Source organism: Heloderma suspectum, chromosome 1 (assembly GCF_057233095.1).
Source record: "Heloderma suspectum isolate Gila_16-S chromosome 1, 16-S_ref, whole genome shotgun sequence".
NCBI lineage: Eukaryota > Metazoa > Chordata > Lepidosauria > Squamata > Helodermatidae > Heloderma > Heloderma suspectum.
The window spans coordinates 186,447,290-186,475,078 of record NC_139458.1 but is presented as its reverse complement, the minus strand read 5'-3'; the positions used below and the strand labels follow the sequence as shown (position 1 = coordinate 186,475,078).

The 27,789-nt window shown below is 41.9% G+C and overlaps 1 protein-coding gene across 3 annotated transcripts in view; it reads right to left on the bottom strand.

Moving 5' to 3' along the window:
- Positions 1 to 784: 784 nt before the first annotated feature.
- Positions 785 to 27,789, bottom strand: part of ERICH2 (glutamate rich 2) — a 41,792-nt gene continuing 14,787 nt past the window's right edge. For all 3 annotated transcript variants that reach the window (XM_084829745.1, XM_084829731.1, XM_084829739.1), the window contains 7 exons: positions 17,726 to 17,809; positions 16,970 to 17,052; positions 14,274 to 14,366; positions 11,017 to 11,210; positions 9,202 to 9,259; positions 7,304 to 7,375; positions 785 to 3,184 (listed from right to left, as the gene is read on the bottom strand). In XM_084829745.1, coding sequence (XP_084685871.1) covers positions 3,048 to 3,184; positions 7,304 to 7,375; positions 9,202 to 9,259; positions 11,017 to 11,210; positions 14,274 to 14,366; positions 16,970 to 17,052; positions 17,726 to 17,809 — 721 coding nt within the window. In that variant the 3' untranslated portion in view covers positions 785 to 3,047. The remainder of the gene's footprint in view (positions 3,185 to 7,303; positions 7,376 to 9,201; positions 9,260 to 11,016; positions 11,211 to 14,273; positions 14,367 to 16,969; positions 17,053 to 17,725; positions 17,810 to 27,789) is intronic.

The window sequence follows — 27,789 nt, the reverse complement described above, 5'->3', positions numbered from 1 at the left end:
AACTGTTCAATCTCAGATTCCTCCCCCCAAGGTCATAGCAATGTCTCTGGTCTTAGTAGGGGGAATCCACCCTATCCTTTAGCCTCCACTTCCTCCACTTGCTAATTTTCATATTTTGTTACTTGTCTAAATTAGACAGTTCATTTGGAAGGCACTTTTTCTTTATGCACCTAGTTTTTAAGCACTACACAAAAAATAAAATTATTGAGACATAAATGGCCATATATTTAAGAGTTATAAAATCAATTCACCAGCATTTATTTTTAATTGTATGGACCTTCAGGCACAGTGCTTAGAAAATAATTTAGCTCACCTGTCCCCTTCAACTACTCCCTCCAAAGTCACCCTCAGTGTACTGTTATGATTCTGGACCAGGTATATTTCTAAATAGTGAACACTGCACTGTGGAGGGTATTTTCTCTCCTCTTTGCATAATCTACCCCCTCTGTCTTTATGATCGATCAGTCACAGATCTGTGCTAAGTGTTCCACACAATGAAGATCATGCTCATCACATCTTATTTAGATGAAAGATAAAGATAGGCTGACAGCTAGATAGTTCTGCATTTTTGTAAAGACACAGGGAATGAGAGGAGTAGATATTACATTATTTCACGCAAACAGTAAACTATGCAAGGCACTTTCTTTCTGCTGTCTAGTGTAATCTTTCTCAGCCCTATATAAATGCCATTTAATTTAGTTTAATTCAAAACTTAATAGAAAGACTTTACTCTCCAAGATGTTTTTGGAAAACACCATACAAATACGATTCAGCCAATCTTTTTCATAAGTTTATTCAAAGCCCGACCAAGGTCATCAGAATGCTAAAGCGTCAGCATCTGAAATAGCAACATTTCCCAATAATACAGGCGGAAACAAAGTGTAATCCACCAAATTGAATACATGCCACCAATCATGTTAGTGTGGCTCTCCAGTGTTTGACAACACTCTCCATTTATAGTCCCAGGTTTGCAATAAAACCAGAGATTTTATCATACATGGTACATGGACTGTAGTCACCTTGAAGAATCAAAGGTTAGCCAGAGCTGCTATTATGGACACATTTTATAAAACTGTGCTGGCAAAGACCAGTAGTTTATATCATCCTAAGCATTTACTTACTGTTCCAGGAAATCCAATGACAAGACCCTGAATTACTCTCTGTTCTTTATTTATTTTTCTTAGTTATATCATTATGTCATGCTGTCAGTTTCAGCTAAATCAAGAAAAATGGAGGAAGCTATCAGAATATCTTAACTATTTTCCTGGTGTGCACAGGGCTGGAGGGAGAAGGAGCTGGGCCTACGGAACAGATGAGGAAACTCTGCATCCAGCCCATGGTTTGGAGGTTTCCCATTCCTGCTTTAAAGATTGTGGGATGAGGTGAGGAACTTGGGACACCTTTCTTCTGAGTCCAATCCTGCCTCCTTTCACTATGAAATGTTACAAGGTCCCAAGTTGTATTACAGGAAGAACAAGAAGAATATTTAAAATCCACTTTTGATCCAAGGAAAGATAGTATGTGCCTTTCCCATACAACAATCTTCAGTAAGCCGTAGTCTGCACAGGGCTGGATGAGCATATGAAGGGTATATGTACAGGCTTCCAATTTTCTATATTGGCCTGGCATGCTGCCACTACACTCTGACATGGGGGAGGGAAGATACAGGGTTTTATTGAACTCTCTTGGGATTTCTTCACTTGTGGGCCGGACCCTCACGCAGGGAACAATCGTTCAGTTTGCTTGCATGTAGGGGAATCACCTGCTGTAACTTATGTATTAAGAATATTTGTTATCCACGCAGAAAGAAATTGAACATGACTTTTTATTTCCTTAACATGTATGAATCATACAAATAAACAAAACTTAGTTCTTAAAATAGCATCAATGATCAGAGATAACAGGGGGATGTCCCTCCCTGCCATCTCCCCTAGCTCCTGGTAGCTTACAGGGGGCAGGACATGCAGAGGGGCTTGGGGAGCAGAGTGGGTGGGACCCATGGATGGAGCCAAAGCTTCCATATACTGGATGATTAACGGGCCAAATTAGGTGTACTAGCCAGAGGTTCCCCATCCCTGCTATAAACAAATGTCTAGAAAGAGATATATGCTTTCAGTGTTCCCCTGATCAGACCACTGGCAAATCTTTATGGTAGCTCCTTTACAGAAAGTAGCATAACTTCTGTTGGTAGAATTCTACTGCTTGATTAATGGGGGGGGGGGGCTTTTTAACCTATGAAAATATATGTAATCAATTAATTTGCCCGATTAATTAACGAAACATTGCAGTCCTATTTGTTACTCAATCAGATACACTGCCTCATTGTTGGAAAACTCAAAAATTCAAAAAGAAACCAAAGCAATCCCCAGAAGCACTGTTGGAGGATATGGTGAGAATGGATGTTGCACATGCTTCTGGGATTCTCAGAACACCCTCAGTGTTCCATAAAAATACCCACATAGAACCAAATGGTCACCCCTGTACCAGCCAACTAAAAGACTGGGACACAGAGTGGGTAGGGAAGAGGCATATAAGGACTTGCCCTGTGCTAGATCCTCAAGATGGAAGGATTTAAAAATTACACAGACTTCTAACCAGTCTGTATCTGCCCTCCTCAAGCCTCTTGCAGTACACTTCTAACACCAACAAATTGCTAGAGGATCTACTATAGTTCCAGCTGTAGCTCTATATGCCAAATGCCTGAAACAAGGCTAACAGCGCAAGAGCTGTGCCAACCAGTCCTGAATATTAGGTTACTAGAAGTAAATACATTTATCCCATGGACACATTTCATATAACTCACAAAAACTTTTCATTTCTCAAATTGCTCATCAATAACAATATGTTTCAAGGAGTTGTCTACGGCTAGCACATTTGTATGTAACAATAACTGCTTGAAACAGTGGAGCATTGAAAGCAATGGAAGTATAAGAAACATATATTATGGGGGTCAGGGTGATAATTGTTATTAAACCAGCTCATTTTAATGTGTGCATTTCAAAGAAAATGGTATTAAGAATACACTCAGTCATGGCACTCCCAAATTTCTAAACATTTTTATCAGAATCTTCAGAACTTGCTTCACTCTCAGTCTCACTGTTATCTGTATTGCTGGTATCCTCTTCACTGTCGTCACTGCTCTCTTCACCAGTTCCTTCACCTTCTTCATTGCCATGTTTACTTTCTAACATGGAGATGAAAAAGATACAAACATAAGTCAGCCTGGCAACTAATTATTCAGGGGCCGATTTGCCCTTCCTCTTACCTGGCCGGGATCACCAGCTCCTATCTCCCTCTCTCCTTTCCTGTTTCTGGGACAGGCAGCAGCCATAACCCCTCTGCATCCTCCCCACACACTTCCCCCTGCTGTTTTCCTTGGATCCAGGAGGTTTCCAGATCTTAATGGAAAAAGCAACGCACATGGATCTCTTTCCATGCCTTCACTCAACAGTGGGGAAATGAGTACAGGGACTGATTCCCTGCCCTGATGAGAGAATCAGTGGCCTGAAAAGCCAGTAGCTTGGATTATACGCTTAAACTGTAGCACATTAATTTAAAACATTAATTTTTAGTTGCATGCAGTTATATTCACAGGTCTTCATTTCCCTTGATCATGCAATTATTTAAATTTTGTGTTTATTTTGCTGGTTTTATGTATCTCTCGGGTGTGTGTTTTTGAAAAGTTACTTAGTGTATAATTTTCCTTGCCTGTGCAGAGGTGACCAACAAATTCAGTAATAAGTGATAAATAATAATGATGAAAATTGCCTCAAAACACAGAGGGATTTCTGAATGTATTTAAATAAATATTTATGTGAATTTTAGTAATCCTTCATTATGTATTGAACTGCACATCTGGCATGGCTTCCTTTCTTCACTGATCTGGTGCTGCCCTCCTGTTCTTTCCTTCCCCGCACTAGACAATTGAGATGGCTATTCATACAGTTTGACTTTTCCCAAAAAGCATGGAGCTACCACAATACCGATAGTTCCCACAAAGCTGTTTGGCTGAGGGCAATTGGCTGAGGGCAATTCAAGCACAGACAAAGAACAGGGCTGATGTAATTCTTTGAAATCACACATAGCCCTAGAAACAACATAGCCGGTATCAAAGTTTAAAGGAACTTCTCCATGAAGATTGTCTTTTATATTTGTAAAATTCTTCTGTACCTTGAGCTACTGAGAAAAGCCCCCGCCCCCCGTTTCTTCTTATCATAATAGTCACTTTTGGTTGTGAAATGGGCTAGAAAAGTCCCAGCCATCTGGTTGAGTGGACATATGCATTTGTTATGGCATCAACTTAGAAACTTGAAATATATTCCAGCTGTGCAAAGGGCTGGGACCCAGTGTGGAACAGTATGGGATATTTGGAAGACTGCAGTAGGTGAGGTTTGGGGGGAACAAAATCTAGGTGCCCCACCTTACATGACCAGAGGCACTTTTTGCAAACACAAAGCCACCATTGGATATTTATTTATTTATTAGATTTATTAGCCACCCATCTGGCCAGCTGCCCAGCCACTCTAGGCAGCGTACAATACTAATAACAAATTTACATAATCAACTGAACAAAACAACATAACAAAACAACACTACTCTAAAAAACCCACCCCAAATGCCCTCCTGAACAGCCAGGTTTTTAAAGCCTGGCGGAAGCTCATCAAAGAGGGGGCATAGCGGAGGTCACTAGGGAGGGAATTCCACAGAGTGGGGGCCACCACAGAAAAGGCCCTTTCCCTAGTCCTCACCAGCCTAGCTGTCCTGGCTGATGGGGCAGATAGAAGGCCTACCGAGGGTGATCTCGTTGAGCGGCATCCCTGGTGTTGTTGGAGGCGCTCCTTAAGATAGACTGGGACAGAACCATATAAGGTTTTAAAGGTCAATGCCAACACCTTGAATTGGGATCAAAAGACAAGTGATAACCAGTGCAACTCCTTCAGCGCTGGAGTGATGTTGTCTCGCTGATGGCTGCCTTTAATCAGGCAGGCCACTGCATTCTGCACCAGTTGCAACTTCCGAAACGTCTTCAAGGGTAACCCCACATAGAGCACATTACAGTAGTCTAGGTGAGAGGAGACCAGGACATGAACTACTGATGGGAGCGGATGGTTAGGGAGATGGGGTGCAGCTGCCGTATCAGATGGAGTTGGTACAGCGCTGCCCAGCTCACGGCTGACACCTGAGCCTCCATGGATAGCTGGAAGTCTAAAATGACCCCCAGACAGCGGACCTGGTCCTTCAGGGGTAGCTGCACCCCATTAAACACCAGGTCAACATCACCCAATCTCCCCTTGTCTCCCACAAAAAGTACTTCGGTTTTGTTGGGGTTCAGTTTCAGCTTAGTCCTTTCTATCCAGCCACTCACGGACTCCACACACTTGGACAGGGTTTCTATAGCCAACCTTGGTGAGGATTTAAATGAAAGGTAGAGTTGCGTGTCATCTTCATATTGGTGACACTGCACCCCGAACCTCCTGATGATAGCCCCCAGTGGCTTCATATAGATGGTAAATAACATCGGGAAGAGAATAGAACCCTGTGGCACCCCGCAAGTGAGCAGCCAAGGGTCTGAAGTCTCCTCCCCCAGAGCTACCTTCTGGTACCTGCCACAGAGAAAGGAAGGGAACCACCATAATACAGTGTCCCTTATGCCCAACCCCTCCAGGCGGTCCAGGAGGATACCGTGGTTGACAGTATCAAAAGCCGCTGAGAGATCGAGGAGAACAAGGAGCATTCGCTCCTATCCAGAGCTCTCCCCATATCATCCACCAATGCGACCAAGGCTGTTTCTGTCCCATGCCCAAGCCTGAAGGCCAACTGAAATGGACTTCTTCCAAGTCTGCCTGCAACTGCTAAGCCACCACCCGCTCAATCACCTTGCCCAAAACCAGCAGATTCGAGACCGGGAGAAAGTTGTTCAAGTCTTGGGGATCCAAGGAGGGCTTCTTTAACAGTGGTCTTATCACCACCTCCTTGAGGACTGATGGCATCACTCCTATCACTCTCCAGTACATGCTATCAGCAACCCTGGTCTCCTGGAGAGGGAGTCTGGTGAGGACCAAGGACTCCCAGTAGATAACAGCCACTCCTCCTCCCTGACCCACAGCCCTCATCTACTGCGCATATGAAAATCCAGCTGGGCAAATGGCCACAAGAGTGGGAGCAGCAGCCTCATCTAGCCAAGTCTCTGTAATACATGCCAGGTCCACAGGATCATGTCATGGATGAGAGATGTTTTATGGGCAACAGACCTGGCATTACACAGCAGCAGACGAAGGCCAGAGGATGGAGTCAGGCATCCCCCAGCCATCCTTCGGCTCTGGACAGGCCCGAAACAGGGGATAGATATTACGCATCTCTCCCCTGTTCCACCTACCTGGCATGGCCTGCCCCTAGTGCTCTGCCAGCATCTGTCACTCAGCCTCGGTATGTTCTGACCCCCAGAACTCCCCCCACTGCCTCCGCCAGGTGGACACATGCCTCCCTCACTTCCGCCTATCAAGTGGGCACCCAACCCTTAAAATCACAAACACAACCCCAAAGCCCACCACCCACCAACAATTTTTAAAAACATATAACCCCATGTGTTTGTGGACATGGCACCAGGTTGTAGCAGAGGAAGAGAAGGGAAGCAGGGCCATTACCCTGGCTCTGCTGAGAGACCAGTTCCTTTTGACTCCTCCTCTACCTGAACTGTTCCATCTCAGCTGGTCATTATAAGAAGACTATAACATTAAGAACTGGTACCCGAGTTTACTTTTTTCCTCCTCCCTCCCCATACCTTTTTTCCTTTTGTGTTGTGCCTTAAAAGCTGCTCTGGGAGCCCTTTTGGATGAAGAGCAAGGTAAAAATGCTTTAAATACACACACACACCTCCCCTTCATACTTACATATGTATTGCAGTAAACACCAGTGATACAATAATGTGCCAGGACACTGCTTTAAAGTGTGAAGCAGATGCAGAGGATTTCTTCCAATATCATTAACACTAATTTTGCAAATAAGTGTTTATTTGCAATCCTATGCACACACTCATGAGTAAACTCCACTGAACTCAGTGGGACTTACTTTTGAGTAATGGTAACATACATAGGATTGGGCTACAAGTGTAACTCAAAATTTTGACCACTGTTACAATCTACTATAATGTGAATACAGATAGTGCTTTAACAATAAGGAGCAAGCTTGCGTTTTGCTTTGTCTCCACAGGCCATATACATTTAACAAGACCCAAAGCTTTCTGCTCCTGGAGAGCAGAAATATTTGCAGAATAGTTTGCAGTGTTCACTGTTTTCACACTTACCTAATAGTAGTTTTTGCTCAATAAGTGGAAGAAACTGCTTGGCCTCAGGGTTTTCTGGTTCATATATTAAAACTGGAATTTGACAAGGGGGCATTATTGTCTACATGGTAAAACAGAATATGGAAAATCTCCAAAAAGAGCTCCTATGCTTGCAGGCGCAAAACTATTTCTCATGCCAGTGGCCCATAATTTGGAACAGAATAACAAATTAAAACCAAAATATGAAAGCTATGTAAAATTCATACGGCCAAAACCATATTTTAATTAGAGTTTTAAAGTACAAATACTGTCACAGTTATTAGGAGTACAACAGCATGTCCCAATATTTCAATAACTTTTCTTGGAATTTTTTAAAATACATTTTTCTCAGGACAACATGAGAGAGACTTTTGATTGGTTTGCATTTTAAAGTGAACCTACTTGAATTAGCACTTCCCAAATTGATACACAAACCAAAATGCAGTTACTGCTTGGTATTCGCACTTCACCAAATTTTTCAGTACAGTTCTTTTATGAAAAAATGCATACAAAGAAGTGCATATTTGTGGAAATTATGTACAAAAGTGCATTATATTAAGGGAAATTGATTACAAAAACACATATAGTAGGCTAAATTGTGTACCAAAAAGGATGTATTAGGAGAAAAGTGCACGAAAATGCAGACTTTAAAAAAAATGAACTGATGCAGAAACAGGAGAAAACTTGAAAAATGAGAAGCTGAGAGAAATAGCAACTGACAGATTTGTCTGTCCCTAACACCTGCTCTCCATCATTAAAGCAGCAATTTTCTTTTAAAGGAACATACAGGATTTTTCTTCTGCAGAAAATTTGTTTCCTTAGACCAGAAATTACTTGCAATCTCCCTAATCAGATGAAGAAATTAATTGCAATTTCTTATCTGCCTAGATGATTTTCACGTTTTAAAAATTTAAATAGCAGTACTCAGTGGGGTGAGTGACAATTAGGATCATGACCATGTCATACAAGGAGGGAGGGGTTTATTCTTTCCTTTCCCCCACCCCTAGTTCCACAATTGCAGTGACCCCCACCCCCACCCCTCACCCACTGTTTGCCCCAGGACAGAAGCTGCCTTTGGCACCAATGGCAGTTACCCTCCTAAGGCAAATAGCAACTGGGGTGGGGGGTGGGATTTTCATCAGGAAGAGGTGAAGAGGGGAAAGGATTATGTTCCCTTTGTCTATGTGCCATGGTTGCAATCCTGATCAGGGCCCCTGCATTGCTATCTAAAATTTAAAACAACACATGCATTTTACCTATTGTCTAGTCTGGAAAGTTACCACTCCACTGACTTGTACAAGAAGTTGCGGAAATTAGGAAAACTGAGGCAACAGATTCCCCTTCTGCATTTCTTCGACTCTTCCTTTACTATGCATATGCTTATACAGTTGTTAAGCATCTAATACTTGAGCATGGCTAGTATCTTTACAGTACTAAGGGGCTGGGGGAAAAGTTGCTCCTGTTGTTATTCAGAAACAAGTTTCTACACAAAGCTGTACTCTGGCGAACAGTGTAAATACTGTATACCCTGTTATAGTATCTCTGCTTAATGAAAGTAAATACAATTCCTAGGGGTTTTGACAGTTAAAGTGGCATATAAGCGATATATGTTTGTAGTATATTAGAGAGAGTGTCACTACCACAAGATCTCCCTCTATATGAAACTATGCTAGAAAGAATCCAGAAGATTCCAAGTCCTTGAATAGTGATCATATCTGCTGCCTAGTGCACATGCACTTTAGGTATTGCTCCTACCTAAATAGTAAACTGAAATTCGTAAATGAATTCACATACCTAAGTAACTGTTACCTAAGTGACAACTTAGAAAAAAAAGTTAAGGGAAAACAACACAAGTCAGATAAATTATATACAATACTTACTCATTTGACAAAGTTTTTTTGCAAGGCTGTATTTCCGTTCCATTATTGCTTTCAGAAACTATAGAGAATATTTAAAAGGATGTATATTAATATGAAGATTTTTTTCTACTCTATACACTGAGAACTAGTTGCAGCAAGCTTTGAAAGGAAATAACGCCTTACATTCAAACAATGTAGAATCATCTTATAAAATTAAATTCATTTTAGTTTATGGAATTTCAGAACTTCCTCCTCACTCTCAATGCTAGGCCCAATAGATTTTCCATTTTCTGTGGGATTATACCACATTCCCAAAGAAATGCCAGCCAGCCGTCCTGCCTCAAACTCCATTCAATACATCTCAAAGGTCCAACTAAACATTAAGCCAGTCATGCAGAGTCCAGCTTGAGATTTCACAGTTTCGGCATGGCAGCTTCTCTACACACTGAGAATCCTCCACATCACCCAGGTAGTTCTCATATCACTGGCAATGACATCTGGCAGTGGCATAAGACTCTCCACACATTGAAAAGGCAACATTGGGAAGGAAGAATTTTTTCATCTGTTTCTACAGCAAAAGCTGTTCTAGGCCACCACCTAAGGCTGCCAGGGGATATTCACCTACTCCCATATGGACTGCCTAGCTGCCAGATATTAAGATCTCCTTCTGAGGCCTTTCTTCAGGTGCCCTCACCTTCAGAGGTTAGGCAGGTGGTGACTGGAGAAAATACCTATTTGGATGTGTCATCTGGCCCTTAGGGAGGCTTGTCTAGCCCCTGCTCTGATCCTTTTTAGCAAAATGTAGTCCCTTTTTAAAAACCTAGGCTTTTAATTATTTTTAACTAACTTGGTCTAGTTTTTATTTCTGCTGAAGGGCAATTTTATCTACTGCTCTGCAGCTATTTTTGTTTTATTGTGTTTTAACTGATTTAAAGTTTGTTTTTATCTTGGTTATTAATGCAAGCTGCCCTGGCAACTGAAGCATTGAAGGGTGGGGTGTAAATTACTTAGGGTGAAATCCTATGCATGTATAAACAGAAAAAAAATCCTACAATTCCCAGCATGCTCCTGCCAGCATGACTGGATGAGGGATGACGGGAGTTGTAGGACTTTTTTCTGTCTAAATGTGCATAGGATTGCAACTTTAAACAAAAAAACAAACAAACAAATAAAATGCCTGTGATCTAGGTCTCAGACATGCTACTAGCCAATAGCAATAGAACATTGGTTAGACAGTCTGATATGTAAGGAGACTCCCAGTATCTTATCCTGCCCACTCTCAATATAAAGAAAGATTTTTAAAGAGCAAATATATATGAATGGAATGAGATAATTTTAAAACTAAATGTGACACAAATGTTACGTATATTGTAGTCATACATTATATAGCTGAGAGATTTTAAACTATAGTTGCCACAAAATGTTGTAGCCACAATATTCTAAAAGATGAATGAAAAAAATGCATCGTGCCAGAGCAGCACTTATGATAGAAGATATCACTAGTTATAGCACCATACATCTACACTGCAGTAGCCATTTTACATTCTCACTGCAGGCAGACAGACTGGCACACATTATTAGGATTGGGGTAAAAAATAGTTCTTGTCTTTTATGCACTATTGAAGAAAATTTCCCATTATATACATTTTAACTGTAGTCATGCCTTCTATTCTCTATTTAGATGCATACAATATTCTTACTTCATTCAATACACCTTTACACTTTTTACATTTTTAAACCGCATTTCGAGGTGCTCAGAGGTGCTCAGGTGTTTACTTTCCCTCTATGACAGGCGAATTTTGCTAGAATTCCTGTTAACTCAAAAAGTACTTGTACCTCTCCCATTAATTGTAGTGGTGCAATTCTCTTTTTAGCTCCATTGTCACTTTGTTCATTGTTTTCATCATCATCGGAACTATCTGGCGGCTTCTCATCAGCATTCTCTTTATCCGCACTGCCCGTTGGCATTTCTGTACTGACCTCACCAGTGGTGGCCTTTTCAACATTCCTGAAATTTTTCATTTTTTCATCTGTGCAAAACCAACATGTTATATATGAAGATAACAAGAGGCAGCAACGGTAAGCAAATGGAGTTTTCATACATTTAGAATGCCATACAAACTCTTTATTAATACATTAACAAATGTTAATGTAAGCACAGTTACATTGTGATTGATTGGATTACATTTTCTAAAATGTTTGCCATTTAGCTGCTCCCTGTGTTAAGTAATATTTAAATATGGATAAGGTGAACAGAATCAAGCATCTGTGCAACAGAGTGAATAAACAGTTAAAACACTGGAGTATGGTCCAGTCAAATGTGTGCACTTTTAGATCTCACTGATTTATTTTATCGCATCTGAATTCTGTCCTGTGTATGAGTGTGCGTGTGTGCGTGTGTTGCGGCTGCACCCATTAGTCCCACCCACTTGGGTGGCCTCCAAATGGTTCCATGGGGGGCAATGTGGCCCTCCAACCCCAAAAGATTGTTCACCCTGGTTTAAGCCAACAATTTCAGCTCCAACTTTTCAAAGATTCGTGGGTCACAAAGAAAGTGACTATGGTCTCAATTCAGTGTTTTTTGGTCCACATAAATGAATAATAAAAAAGCAACTGAAAGCATTTTTAAACTTATCCATACTTGCAAGGGAGATAACTCCATTGGAATCGGTGGGACTTACTTCTGAGTAAACACGCAGAGGACTGAGAAAAATAAACATGCCATGAGTACAGGCTGAAAACTGTAGAGCTATGTAAAAAATCTGGCACGAGCCAAAATTAAATATAATTTATACTAATGAAATACTAGTTGCAATATATTAGAAAAACTAACATTGATACACTGGCATGTACTGGAAAAATTAACCACAGACTATATTTCATTATCGTATTATCTGCCCTTTCAAGTTTGCATACTGAAGACAAATATACTCGTTAAAGCTTTATCCAAGGCTAAATGACCTTTTGTTCTTAGAATATACTAGAATATGCTAGGGATTCTGCAAAGTTAAATTAAGGCTACAAGCCTGTTACATCTACCTGGTTGCAAGCCCAATTGAACAGTGGGGCTCACTTCTGAGTAGGCAATATAGGATTGAAGTGTAAATGGTTTTGTGAGACTCCCATTTTAGTTAAATATTCTTAAAAATAGTAAGTTAGATTACAGTTAACTCGAACCATCTCAATTATTCTTGAACCACAAGTAAGGTATGGTATGCTTTCAGCTGGTCCTCTGGAACACCATGAAAACCAACAGAAGAAAATGCTAAAAGTGTTTTTCAGAGCAACCTCAATTTAAATAAAGCTCAGTTCCTTCTACACTCAAGTGCAGCTGTACAATGTATATGGGATAAAGAGAAAAGGAGCACTGTTAAGCAGCACAGTAGACATTGCCAAGCTTGCATATGTTCTCCATATCATTACTGAATTTTGGCTGCCAAACCTCTCAGTGACATGCTGAATAAGCAAACTTAGCAACACCTCCCCTTTCCCTCCATATTATGCATTGACTACCACTGATTTGATACACAAAAGGAGTTAAATCAGAAGTGTTTTGAGCAGCCTCCAGCACAGAGGATGAAATATTTTTTTTAAAGATGGGAGTCTACAAACGACAAACAAGAATATCTGACAGTACAACTCTCAGTTTGAGCTTAGCATCTGTGGAATAAGTGCCTTAGTACTCCCCTTCCTCAAATGCACTGAGATTCCTGAGCTTTGTGAATAAATAAGTTCAGTAAGGCTATAATTGAATTTTATTCACTATACTCTACTTGTAACTTTGGCTTTGCTGTTTTTGGTATGGTTGTTTTTTGTTTTTGCTTGTTGGCATGATGCCACCTTTTAATTTTGCTCTAGACTTGGGTAGCAGATTATCTGTTCCCCATGTCTGTGTAAACAGTTTTATTCACATTTTTGTACACCCTCCCTGGAAGCCTCTAGAATCTAGAGTCTAGTGAAGAGTGGTTAAGAAATACTTTAAATAAAATAAATGTCCAGAGGTCATGGTGACTCAATCAAATCCACCACAGGTCTATACAACTCCCCTTCTCCTGCTTCCATATGGTCCTACCATACCTGGACTGCCATCTCTGCCCTCAGACTTGATCATGGCTTACTACACCTCTGTTAGACTTGTCAGTCAGTCTCACAGGACAGCTTTTTGAGCTTAAAAATCTACATCAGTCTAGTCTTTTATTTAGTAGGGCTGAGTGAGCCATGACATCACATACAATTTATGATACTACAGTTTAGTTCATAAAGAGGTAACAGGGATAAGTAGTAAGGGCTATTTAACTTTAAAAGTCAGGATTTCCTTCAAGGGTAGAAAAACTATGCTACTTATGACAGTTATTGCTATTTAGTAGAAAAAAGAAAAAGTGGCACAGAGAAATTGAAAGATGGTGGCCTAATTCATGTATCCTCTTTTGTTCCATGACCAAAACCTTGCATGTAAAAAGAAAACATTTAGGGCTGTAAATGTTAGGCAATTAAGTGATTTGATTAATCAAAGAAATGTTTTGATTGATTAAAAACCTACCCAGTTAACTGGCAGTAGATATTAAAAAGATTTTAACTTTTAATACAAGTAAGCCACTACAGGTGGCTTACTTTACTCTCATTTTGAGCTACAGCCAACATTATGTAAGCAAACTTCCATTCATGCAACAGGAGGGCTTGCTGCCCTCCGGAGCAGATACTGCCGGGGGTGGGGGTTGAGGTGCTGCAGGGGGAAGGAAGAATTTGATCTGCCAGTAGCGTCCATTCCGCTGGCAGGACACAGTTGGATACAACCCACAGCTGCTACAGCAGAGCATGGTAGAAATGTAGCAGAATTTCCTGCCAACATCAAATAGCTACAGTTAGTGTTAAAGCATAATATTTCAGTAAAGAGATCAGCAGTAAAGGCATGGTTAGAATATTCTCTTTGGATTAGTAGTACCTTTGTTAAACTTTACACCATCCACGAAGTTCAAAAACACACATTAATGGCATCTCTATCATAAAGTCAAAGAAATAGCCTTTTGAAATCATGCTTTAACATAATATATAGTCATGAAAGCTGAAATGAAATATATTTTGTTTGAACCAACCATTGACTTTGGATTCTGTCTTAGCCTCAATTATCATAGTTTCATGATTCAGTCTCTGTAAATCAGTTTTTAATTGTTGATCATTAAGAATTTCTAAGGGGGGAAAAGAGAAACACAGGATAGAAACACTGCAAATCAACAGCAACAGTATTATCGTATTTATGTTATGACTTAAGAATAGAGAAACTCATGCTATTTCATATACCAACTATATGTTTGATATACTAATCAAACTAACTTATAGTAATGGAAATACAAGTTCCCTATCATAAAATCAGTGCACAGTTAGTGAGTCCATATTGAAGAGTACTCAGGAACCACAGTCCTCATTCAGTCTTCATATCCTTTCATTTCAGAGGAGAAATACATGTTGGATTGCATGCTACTATCTACAGTAGGCAATTCGTGACGTGAGAAATGAGTTCAAAAAGTATAAAATAAAAACCAGATATTGTATTGTGCATGTTTTAAAGAGCACTGATCAATGGTTAATAGGTTTGAAATCTATGAGGCATGTCTGCTGCTGTGATGTGTGCAGAGACTAGACTCGCTTCAGTTAAGGCGAGGGTGCATAGAGCAGCACTCTCATATTAGCTTAAGCTGCAGAAGTCACAAGGGCAGTGATACTCTTCATGGGACAGTCAATTTGTAGTATCACAGCAAAACAACAAGAGGCACAGCTACTGGGTTATGATCTATCATCAGTGGTGGCGGCGAGCATAGTAGATTTAAGGAGATGCCATGAAAATCTGATTGAAGATAAAAGGTTGTTGGTGAGGATTCCCTATAAAATATGGGAATCACTCAGAATACTCACTGCTCACAGTGATATCATTGATCAAGATAGACCATTTTCTGCAAAGGTACTTTGAAGAGGGAAGGGGCTGTAAGTTTCAGAGTACATGCTTTGTATGCAAAAGATCCCAGTTTTGATACGCGACTTCTCCAGGAAGGCTGGAAAAGACCTCCAACTGAAACCTTAAGACTGCCACTGTCAGTCACCGAAGATAATCCTGATGGACTAATGGTCAAACTTGGTATAAAACTAGAACTGGGCCAAACACTTTGGTTGAGCTTTTTTCAGCCATGGGGATGGACGGTGGCGGAGGGAGGGATTGGAAGTGAAATGAAGATGGCTCCAAAGATGGCATGTGTATGTGTGTGTGTGTGAGCTAACTTAGGTGAAATTTTCAAGAGTGCGGGATCTGGTGCTTACTTTACTCTCAACTTTATGAAGTGGCCAAAGGTTTTATCCCTGGTTTTAAAAACAAACAAACAAACAAAACAACACCTTCTAGATCTGTGGAGAGCCTTCTGCCACTAGGAGTGGGCACAAGGCTTAAGAGAAAGTTCTAAAACTTCCGCACTTCAAAACTTCAGGATAACTTTGCTAAGGAGCTGTCCCCACCTGACCTGTCCACAGCTATCAAACTAGCCTATAAGCAGTCCCATCTTGTCAGTTACCTGTATGTTTCCAAACACTTTGTTCCCTTTGATAGGTGAAACATACAAGGCAATGGACACGGCAAGAGTATATATAGTTTGACATCCATACGTGTACACTTTTGCAACTGTAAAAAAACCAGGGGAAAATAACAACAACAATAATGAAAAATGTGCACAAATTCCAGGGGGGTCCCAAAAAATTATGCTCCCATTTGCACAAATGTCGGGGGCTGATATTTTTTTTTAAGCCAGGGAACAAAAAGGGGTTGCGATTGGAGCAGGGAGGGGGACAGGATGGGCAAACAAGATGGGTTCTGCTGTGCAGGACCCTGGGATATTGGGTGAGGACCAAGGGGGAAGGTGTCGGGGTGCTTCTGAGCACAGGGAGTGGGATAGCAGTTCAGATTCTGAAGTAGAACCACCAGACATGGGGGAGGTGTTTTCCCAGGCTAGTCCACACATGACTAGGCCGGCTTCTCAGGTTACAAATGTCCAGCTGGCTGAGGATGAGCGTTCCCCCCCCCCCCCCCGTGAGAGGCAGCGAACAGGAGGAGGCGGGGTTTGGGGAGTCTGACCTAATAGACGGCAGGCGCAGGGCAAAGAGAAGGCAGGGGCGGAACTTAGATGGTCTACCTGATTGGCCTTGCATGAAAAGCTGTGCTTAGAGGCCTCACAAGAGAAAGGGACCTCCCCCCCTTAAGTTAGGCTTAAGTATGACCCTGTGAAGTAATGGATTAAAAGCTGTAGACTGAAGCCTCTCATCTGTGTTTGTTTTCGGCGTTGAAATAAAGTGGGGGCTTAAGGAATCCTGACAGAAGGAGGGGGAAAACAAGCAGGAGCAAGCCCGTTCATCTGTCAGGTGCAGAAACTATGCACACCGCATAACTTGTCACCCACAATGGGTTGTCATGATGTGCAAACTTGCCCTATGTGTGTACTGGGGGAAGGGAGGGAGAAAGTGGGTACTCTCGAGCCCTTTGGGGAACCTTCCATGCAGAGTCACAGTGTCTGCATGGGGAAGGAATGTATGCATAATATTTTAATGCCCCTGACAATCTCCATCTTTTCATCTTCCCAGTTACACTGAATAAAAGAACAGAGCAATTTCCATTATATATGGGAAATGAGGCTACACATAGTGTGTGTACATGATTGAGGGATAACTTGAACTCTGATCTCCTAGGCCCCAGTATAAGAACACAAAACTGCATAGACTCTCTATAAAACATATATGCAAACATAAATCTCACCTGCTTCTTCTTCTATGCAGTCATGCAATCTTACACTCATCTTTGGATTTTTATTTTTTGCAATCCTTGTCAAAGCATTTCGTCTACGAATTGCAAGTGTTTTCCAAGGGAAGACAAAAAAGCACAAATTTTTATAAATACAAACTGAGACTATAGAGACGTTATCTCTGTTTCTCTTTGCATTAAACATGTACGTTTTTAAGAAATGCAAATAGCATTTTAGGTCCATCTGCTGCCATTTAACATGGATAGACAAGAAAAACTACTTGAACTAAGGTTATATTTCCCAAACTGCTTCCCTCACCACTGACTGGGGTGTATATATTATACTTCCCATGAAGGCACTACCAAAACCACACACAGCATCCTTGCGGCAAATGATTCCTGACTATAACATGTAGAAGTGCTTACCATGCAGAACATCACCATCATAATGAGCACTCCCATTCCCTCACCAATAGCTACTAGGAACATCCAATGAAGGTGTGGAAGGCCTCAGCACAACAACTGTATTCTGCACTTCTACACATCACAGCTGGGGCAGGGATCATTCACCATGTCATGTTTTTGACAGCATTCCCCCGATAAGCACAATACATAGACCAGCCCCGAAGAGTTTCAAAGGTGTGCCTTAAGAACTGGTTGGGATCTACACTGTTGTACAAATGGATAACAGTTAACTATTGAAAAAGCTCAATGTCAGCAATTTGTACTCATAACAGAGTTAATTAAGAACTCAACTGAAGTGAGACTTACTTTTCTAATGATTTAGCTGCACATAACAAGATCTGCTTTGATGGAGTGTAAGGTCTGCTTGTAGATTCATTTCCACATCCCATGCTGCCTTGGTTTAAAAAAAGAAAATAAAAAGAAGGGGGGAAAAAGCACCACCACAATATTTTTTTGACATGAACTGCAGAATAATGAAAACAAAGATTCTAACCAACTGCTGTGGCTTTATATTTATTTCTTGTATTCTACATTTTCAGACACCAAGATCAAGGGCTGATTTTGGCTTAGCAGCAAGTCAAATAGAATATAGAATATGTGCATAAAATAAATGATTCAAACTGTGAAGGAACCAATACATCTTCTAAAACTTAATTAGTTTAAAACACACAACACTATAGAGCAAGGATATATTATCACAGAACTTTCGTTGATACAACAGTGAATCTCAAATGGAAAGATTTTGATTTAGCCTGCAAGCAATAATAAATACTGCACTGTAAAATGCCCTATATGAATCTAGAATACCCTGCTAATCTCAGCCACCTAGATTGCAAACAGAAGCATACTTATTTGAGAATAAAGCCCAGCTGAAGTGGGACTTGCATGAATAAATACACTGTTGTTGTTCAGTCGTTAAGTCGTGTCCGACTCTTCGTGACCCCATGGACCATAGCATGCCAGGCCTTCCTGTCCTCCACTCTCTCCCAGAGCATTCTCAAGTTCATATTCATTGCAACGGTAATGCTATCTAGCCATCTCATCCTCTGCCGTCCCCTTCTCCTTTTGCCTTCAATCTTTCCCAGCATCAGGGTCTTTTCCAGTGAGTTAATAATTAGTGGAAGGCACTAATTTTAAATATGGGCTTTAGAAAATAATTTTGCAGTAGAAAATAGCCATAGTTTTCAGTTGCTTCATTAATTCAGTCTGCATTTACAATTTTGTATGAACATCTTGCCCCTTCATGGATCACTGCCTTGTTGTGGCGAAGGGGCTTGCGTAACTCAGTGAAGCCATAAGCTATGCCGTGCAGGGCCACCCAAGACGGACAGGTCATGGCAGAGAGTTCTGACAAAATGTGGTCCACTGGAGAAGGAAATGGCAACCCACTCCAGTATTCTTGCCAAGAAAACCCCATGGAACGTATCACAAGGCTAAAAGATATGACGCCGGAAGATGAGCCCCTCAGGTCGGAAGGTGTCCAATATACTACTGGGGAAGAGCAGAGGGTATTTCCAAGTAGCGCCAGAAAGAGTGAAGCAGCTGGGCCAAAGCCGAAAGGACACTCAGCTGTGGATGTGTCTGGTGGTGAAAAGAAAATCCGATGTTGTAAAGAACAATATTGTTTAGGAACCTGGAATGTCAGATCAATGAATCAAGGTAAGCTGGAGGTGGTCAAACATGAGATGGCAAGATTGAACATCAACATCTTGGGAATCAGCGAACTAAAATGGACCGGCATGGGCAAATCTAATTCAGGTGACCATCATATCTACTATTGTGGGCAAGAATCCCTTAGAAGAAATGGAGTAGCACTCCTAGTCAACAAAAGGGTGGGAAAAGCAGTACTGGGGTACAATCTCAAAAATGATAGAATGATCTCAGTACGAATCCAAGGCAAACCATTCAACATCACACTAATTCAAGTCTATGCCCCAACCACTGATGCCGAAGAAGCTGAGGTTAATAGGTTCTATGAAGACCTACAACACCTTCTAGAACTAACACCAAAAAAAGATGTCCTCTTCATCATAGGGGATTGGAATGCTAAAGTAGGAAGTCAAGAAATCACCGGGATAACAGGCAGGCATGGCCTTGGTGTACAAAATGAAGCAGGACAAAAGCTAATAGAGTTTTGCCAAGAGAACACGCTGATCATAGCAAACACCCTTTTCCAACAGCACAAGAGACGACTCTACACATGGACATCACCAGATGGTCAATATCAAAATCAGATTGATTATGTCCTTTGCAGCCAAAGATGGAGAAGCTCCATACAGTCAGTAAAAACAAGATCTGGAGCTGACTGTGGCTCAGATCATGAGCTGATTCTTGCAAAATTTCGGCTTAAATTGAAGAACGTCGGGAAAACCACTAAACCATTCAGGTATGACCTAAATCATATCCCTTATGAATATACAGTGGAGGTGAGGAATAGATTTCAGGGATTAGACCTGATAGACAGAGTGCCTGAGGAACTATGGACGGAGGTCCGTAACATTGTTCAGGAGGCAGCAACTCAATCCATCCCAAAGAAAAAGAAATGCAAGAAAGCCAAGTGGCTGTCTGATGAGGCTTTACAAGTAGTTGAGGAAAGAAGGGAAGCGAAAAGCAAGGGAGATAGGGGAAGATATATCCAACTGAATGCAGAGTTCCAGAGAATAGCAAGGAGAGACAAGAAGGTCTTCTTAAATGAACAATGCAAAGAAATCGAGGAAAACAACAGAATGGGAAAGACTAGAGATCTCTTCAAGAAAATTGGAGACCTCAAGGGAACATTTTGTGCAAAGACGGGCATGATAAAGGACAAAGAAGGCAGGGACCTAACAGAAGCAGATGAGATTAAGAAGAGGTGGAAAGAATACACAGAAGAACTATAAACGAAAGATGTGAATGTCCCTGATAGCCATGATAGTGCGGTCACTGAACTTGAGCCGGACATCCTCGAGAGTGAAGTCAAGTGGGCCTTAGGAAGCATTAGTAACAATAAAGCTAGTGGAGTTGACAGAATTCCAGCTGAGCTATTTAAGATCCTAAAAGATGATGCTGTTAAAGTGCTGCACTCAATATGCCAACAAATTTGGAACACTCAACAGTGGCCACAAGACTGGAAAAGGTCAGTTTACATTCCAATTCCAAAGAAGGGCAACGCCAAAGAGTGTTTAAACTACGCTCATTTCACATGCCAGCAAGGTTATGCTCAAATCCTACAAGCTAGGATTCAGCAGTATGTGAACTGAGAACTACCGGAAGTACAAGCGGGGTTTCGAAGAGGCAGAGGAACTAGAGATCAAATCGCCAACATTCGCTGCATCATGGAGAAAGCAAGAGAATTCCAGAAAAACGTCTATTTCTGCTTCATTGACTACGCTAAAGCCTTTGATTGTGTGGATCACAACAAACTGTGGCAAATTCTTAAAGAGATGGGAGTACCAGACCACCTTACCTGTCTCCTGAGAAACCTGTACGAGGGTCAAGAAGCAACAGTAAGTACCAGACATGGAACAACTGAGTGGTTCCAAATTGGGAAAGGAGTACGACAAGGCTGCATATTGTCACCCTGCTTATTTAACTTATATGCAGAGTACATCATGAGAAATGCTGGGTTGGATGAATCAGAGGTCGGAATTAAGATTGCTGGGAGAATTATCAACAACCTCCGATATGCAGACGATACCACCCTAATGGCAGAAAGCAAAGAGGATCTAAAGAGCCTCTTGTTGAGGGTGAAAGAGGAGAGTGCAAAAGCTGGTTTGAAACTCAACATTAAAAAAACTCAGATCATGGCATCTGGCCCTATCACTTCCTGGCATATAGAAGGGGAAGAAATGGAAGCAGTGACAGATTTTACTTTCTTGGGCTCCAAGATCACCGCAGACGGTGACAGTAGCCATGAAATTAAAAGACGCTTGCTCCTTGGGAGGAAAGCTATGGCAAACCTAGACAGCATAGTAAGAAGCAGAGACATCACTCTGCCGACAAAGGTCCGTCTAATCAAAGCTATGGTTTTCCCAGTAGTAATGTATGGCTGTGAGAGCTGGACTATAAGGAAGGCTGAGCGCCAAAGAATTGATGCTTTCGAACTGTGGTGCTGGAGAAGACTGTTACGAGTCCCCTGGACTGCATGGAGGTCAAATCAGTCCATCCTAAAGGAAATCAACCCTGAGTGCTCATTGGAAGGACAGATACTGAAGCTGAAGCTCAAATATTTTGGCCACCTAATGCGAAGAAAAAACTCTCTGGAAAAGACCCTGATGCTGGGAAAGACTGAAGGCAAAAGGAGAAGGGGACGGCAGAGGATGAGATGGCTAGATAGCATCACAGATGCAATGAATATGAACTTGAGCACGCTCTGGGAGAGAGCGCAGGACAGGAAGGCCTGGCGTGCTATGGTCCATGGGGTCACGAAGAGTCGGACATGACTGAACGACTGAACAACAACAACATGAACATCTTGTATCAAATTTGGAGATGAAATAATCTCCAAAAGGTTTCTGAAATTATCTACGACTGCTCCCAGGCTCTGGAACTCCTTGCCAAGGGTGTACAAGCTTAACCCTATCTTTGATGTCCTTCCTCTGGCAGGCAAAAATGTTCTTACTCAGACAGGCGTTTTGCCTTTAAGCTGACTTTAGGTTTGTTGAAATAGGTTTTAACTGGTAGGTGCTATTTATTTCTTAATTTTATTGGTGTATTTTAATTGATTTGCTCTTATGTTTTGATTATCATTTTGTATTTTATCTAGCATTTTACTGTTAGCTGCCTTGAGCACTATTTGTAGGATATAAACTTAATAAAATACATTGGAAAAGAAAAAAAAATCCTTAACATCGCAATCCTATGCTTCTCTATTCAGACGTAATTCTCATTAAGTTCAATGGGCCTTGTTCCAGGTGACTGGCCTGTGTATGTGTATATATGTGTGTGTGTGCGTGCGCACGTGCACGCGCGCATAGGATTGCAGCCTAAGTCACTCTTTGCATTGTTTTTTGCATATTGACTTTTCAAACTCCAGAATAAGATACAATTTGCATCCCTGAACATTGATTAATATAGCCAAAAGCTTCTACATACAATGATCACATCCTGCATGTTCAAGCAACTGAAGATTTGCAGCTGCCTGCTACAACAGTCACTACTGATATGATTCAGATTTCAGACCCAATCTGGATCCATCACTTCCTATATAAGCAGTGCAGATTCCTGTACACCACATCCCTTCCTGGGCATGCATCACTATATGCAGGAGGACAGCTCAATCACACACTCCATTATATATCTTTAGTTTTCAAGCATGGTCATGCTTCTTCCAGCTTCTTCTCAGGGCAACAGGGTTTGGACATACAGATCCAATAAAGGCACGTCTTCCTGACCACTTCTGTGTTAACTAATTCTTCCAGAATAACTGCCTGACCCAATGGGCATGAAGAGGGAGCATGGAGAAGGAGGGCTGGTCATGATCCATCCCACTGCATGACCAAGGCCAAGACTGTACTAAACTGTCTGGGCTTCCAACCAAGAACCCCACAGAGAAAATGGGTAAAGGTTTGAAGGCTACAATGTATAGGGAAAGAACCTCCAGAAGACAGAATGGGGCCTGAAATATACCTGCCCTGTGATCCTGCTGGATCATTTCTGAAGGCAGCACCAATTAGGAATGGTGGGTTGTTGTGTCGTATGAACCACATCAAAGATAATAAAGGAACAAAAGCTCTGGTGGTCTAAGTAAGACAGAGCTGACACAAGAGCAGAGACAACTTTTGGTCCAAGTGAACAGAAGTTTCCATAGGACAAACAAATCCTTTGCCCAAACATTGCTCAATTTCATCAAGATAGTATTTCCTTGAGATTGCAGTACTTGAGGGTGAGAATTCCTGCCTGATAACTTATCAATAATTACACAATGGAGAATTATTCTTTGCCTGGAGGTGTATTCATATGTAATTTCCAATTACTGTGCCTAATCTAATTGTGAGACACTTAGTCGAGTGCTGCTTGTTTAAATCAATGTCCTGGGTGTGAGACCAAAAACTAATGACCTCAGGGCAAAATCATTTGCCGAATACTTTTCCTATTCAGCCAGTGTTCCAAGGTATAAAAGTCTTTGAGTTGAATAGAAGTCTCTTGAGTCGGAGTTTCTTGTGGCTGATGAGGTAGCCATGACTTGTGAGGCAGGAGACTGCCTGGTCCAGGTCTAGGTGTCCCTCTTCTAGAGATGAAGAGTGGAGGAGGAGATTGTCCAGATAGGGATGTATGTGGATGCCCTGGAGCCAGAAATATACATTAAGAGAGAACATTATTTTTGAGAACACCCAGACACATGGCCTTGTACTGAGAACACATGGCCTTATACTGGAAATGTTGGTCTTGGTAAGAGAACCTCAAGAATTTCTGATGATGGTGGGCTATTTGTACATAGAGGTAGGTAGTTAGTAATTTGCTTGTGTGGAACGTCTCCGTGATAGTGTAACGTGTCTCCATGCAGAACTTCTGATACATTATAAACTTGTTTACGCAGTTCAAATCTAGAACGGCCCTCCAGTCTTCTTCTTTTGGGGGTAGGATAAAGAAAATGGAATAGAATCCTGAGAAGCTTTCCAGAGGAGGAACCATTTCAATCATTCCTAATGTCTAGGAGATACTGGATGGCTTGGGATATAATTTGACATTTGTTCCAGGGCGTGAAGCGAGGGGATATGAAACAATATCTGGGGGTTCCCTGGAACTTGATAGGGTAGCTGTTGCATATCATACTTCATACCCCGCTGTCTGAGGCTGTGGCCTCCCATGCTGGAAGTGCTGGAGCCTTCCCTCCACCAGAGGGAGCCATGCATCAAAACTGTTGGCACCCTGTTTTGGTGAGCTGGAAGGAGGAGGGCTTGGAGGAGGAGGATGACCAGGTAGGGTTTGGGTACTGGAATCCTTTTGAACGAAAGGAACTTGGTCCAAGGTTTAGTATGGACGAACAGAGGGGTAAAATCTGTTGAAGGATTTCTTGACCTCCTGTTTGGAAGAGATATGCATAACCTTTATCCTCTCCTTTGTTTCTATTAATGCTCTTTAAGGCAACTTCTCTGAAAAGATGGGCCTCTTTGAAGGATACTATGGCTAAGTTACCCCTGGAGGAGGCATCAATGTTCCAGTGTTTTAACCAAATAGATCTGCAGGTTACTGTGGTGGTTGCAATAGATCTACATTGAACAGGCATGCATCCTGTCTGGAATCAGCAAGAAAAGTAGATTTTGAAAGCTTAACTAAGCCTCTGTAGAGGGCAGTTCTACCCAGAACCTTGTTAGTCATGATGTCCTCTACCCAGAAGACGGAGGCTCTGGAAAAATAGGAAGATGCTGCAGAAGCTCCAAGGGCTGAGGCAGTGGCTTTATGTGCTTTCTGTAGTGCCAAGTTGGAGCATCTTTCCCACTAGACCTTGAGAGTAGCATCCCTGTCCTTGGGCATAACTGCTCCAGATAGAAGGGTAGTGACTGGAGCATCTATTAGTGGTACTTTTCATTCTTCCCTAGTTTGCTGTGGAAGGTTATAACAGTGAAGAGCAACATTAATGACCCTTTTTCCCTGGAGGGGAGAAGCCCACTCCTCTTTCATGAGCTTATTAAAGGAAGGAGGAAAATGCACTTCCCTGGAAATATCACCACCCCTCTAGATAGTGGTTGTAGCTTTTCAGGTTCCATAGGCTGCAAAGCCAGGGAGCCAATGGCTTTAGCTAACAAAGGAAGGACATTGTCATTATTGAAAAACCTGATCTTTGTTGTATCCTCAACTGTGCCCTGATCAGACCATTCACCCTCCTCCTTAACCCTGTAGGAGTTTGGGGAGAATCACTATCAGGCTTATGAACCAGAGAATCTATTATTTGAGCCTGGTTTCTCTTGCCCAGGCTATTACCTATGGGTCTAGAGATTACCTATCAGATTCATTGGATGAATGTGGTTGTGGAAGGGGGAATAGCTTTTTCTGTTTTTGAGGATTTTTTTTGTCTAGGCCTGGGAGTCAGGGAGGGAAAGGAGCCTGAAGATAGGTCCCCCCACTGTCCCTTTTGTGACACTGACTAATTCTAGCCTCCTGTTTATCTAGCAGTTGATCTGTGAGCTTATCGAGCACCACCTGTTTAAACTGGCTCAGGACGGTACTATCAATCTGTGAAAAGCTATTAATAGCAGCAGAAGCAGCAGCTGAAGAGGTTCCTGACTCCTGGGAGGGAGCTGGGTGGCAGGTGGGGTCCCCCTATAGTGCCATACGGAAACTGCGGTCCGGAAAAATTGGCAACTGGTTTTGGCGGAAACTCCTGGAATGGGTGGTGGTGGTCTGGCACTACCACTGTCCCAGATTGCCACCGCCGGATCACTCCTAAGTACCTTAATTATGTGCCCCTGAGGCTGAAGAATTCCAAATCTAGAGTTGTTGGCAGCTCCTGGAATGTGTGAGTGAGGGTGGCATGGTCCATGGATGCTAATGCTCCAACAGTAGCTTCCATTGGCAGGAGATCTTCATTGTGGTGGATCTCACTGCAGTCATGGCCAGCGAGGTTGAGTTGGTGGCCTGGATGTGCACAGTGTTGCTCATTGCTGGTCTCCTCTGAATAAGTCAGCGTCTGAAATAGAGCTGAGGGTATGTGTCTGCTGGGAAGGCTGGAGGTGACTAGGGCTGCGGAAGAGGCTAATGTGCCTGGCTATCTGTGCTTTTGCCTTCACAGACTTGCAGGTTGCCCTCTTGCTGGTTGAGGCCATCAAGGACCAAGAGGAAAGTACACAGGTTGAAAGAGAGAGGGTAAAGGAAAGGGGATTCTTTTTTAATGCAAGAGTAAGATGAGATACTGAAGATATACTCTATCCTCAGCAAAAAGCAGGGACAAACTGGCAGGGAGGACAATATTTTATGGATAATAGGAAAAAACCCTGTCACAGGATCCTTGCTATTCCTGGGCAGTAACTCACTGTTGGATGCCTTCCTCCCACCAATCTTGGGAATGAGCTATTAGCAGAGAGAGGGCCAGCCCTGCCTCAGGCTGCGAATTGTTATTTAATTTGTTGTTTTCATCTTTTTACTGTAAGGAAGGAGAGACGCTTGTGGGATTTTCTGCTTCAGATGCCAAAATAACTTGACCAGTCTTGGGACTGCTTGGCGGAGGGGTGGGGGACCATTTGCTGCTCCATCTCAGTGCAGGTGAAAAAGGTATTTATATACATAGTAGTTTCTGATGACTTTTTGTAAGCAAGTTAAGCCACATACTCCAGAGGAAAGAATTCACCTCCAGTGACAAACAAACCTGACATTTATTTATTTTTTCCTACCATTAAAAAAATAAAAATATGACGAACAATATAAGTTCTTAGAGCACTGCTCCTGTATACTCCAATGAAGATCATATGGAAACAGGGCCTGGCAACTGGCATCTTCTGTGGATAAATTTATCTTTAAAGGACAGCTATATTACTCAAATTATAAATATTCCACTGAACACCAAGTAAATGTCTACTTATCTTTGGATATCTGACCCATATAAGATCTAGCAGCCTAATGCTATAAACTGGCAGTGACTGTTGTAGCACAAGCAAGTACCTTATACTGCAAGAACTATCACAGCTGACTTTTGGTGGGACCACAGCAGGGTCAGGGAGGGAAAGCTCTGGCAAGTGAAACAAAGTTCTTAGGCTCTATCGCCTACCAGGAAAACCTTCCTTTCCCTTCCCTGTAGATTAAGCAGGCAAAGAGTTGTGCTATATCTTCAATGGGCCTGAAAGGCCAATAGGATACTGAGTAAAGCTGCCACTAGCCTGACTCCTGCAAGTTCTCTTGTGTGACACTGCTGCACTGTGTCAGGGACTGGAGACCTTTGCCAGCACAGCTGTTTGAGCTGTTGCAATTGCTCTAAGGAAAAAGAGACTAGGAGCTAGAAACTGCTGGGCAGCAAGGGCTAAAAACTGTTATTGTGGGATAGATTGGGACACTGAACATCCATATCTTGAACTACTAGAAGCAATTCCCAATACACCATTCAGTTTTGGGGGCTTCAGTAGACACCATTTATATTTTCCACAGACAACAGTTCACACAACCATGGGGACTAGAAAGGAGGAAGAACTGAGAGCCTCTGTGATATTATTTACCAGATATCTGATTTTGCACCCATAATCAAAATGTGCATACAAAACTTTGGATGGAGGCCCCTATAACAGTGGAGGGAAAAAATTACAGACCAGGACAGCTGCTCTAGTATGATTTGTGGATCATAAGCAGGGCATGGTTGTGTTTCAGAAACCAAGCCATCACACAAATATGAAATACAACTATCTGGGTTTTAGGGATCAGCAGGCTTCTGGGTTGTGTGCACCCTCCAAACATCAAACCCAGTT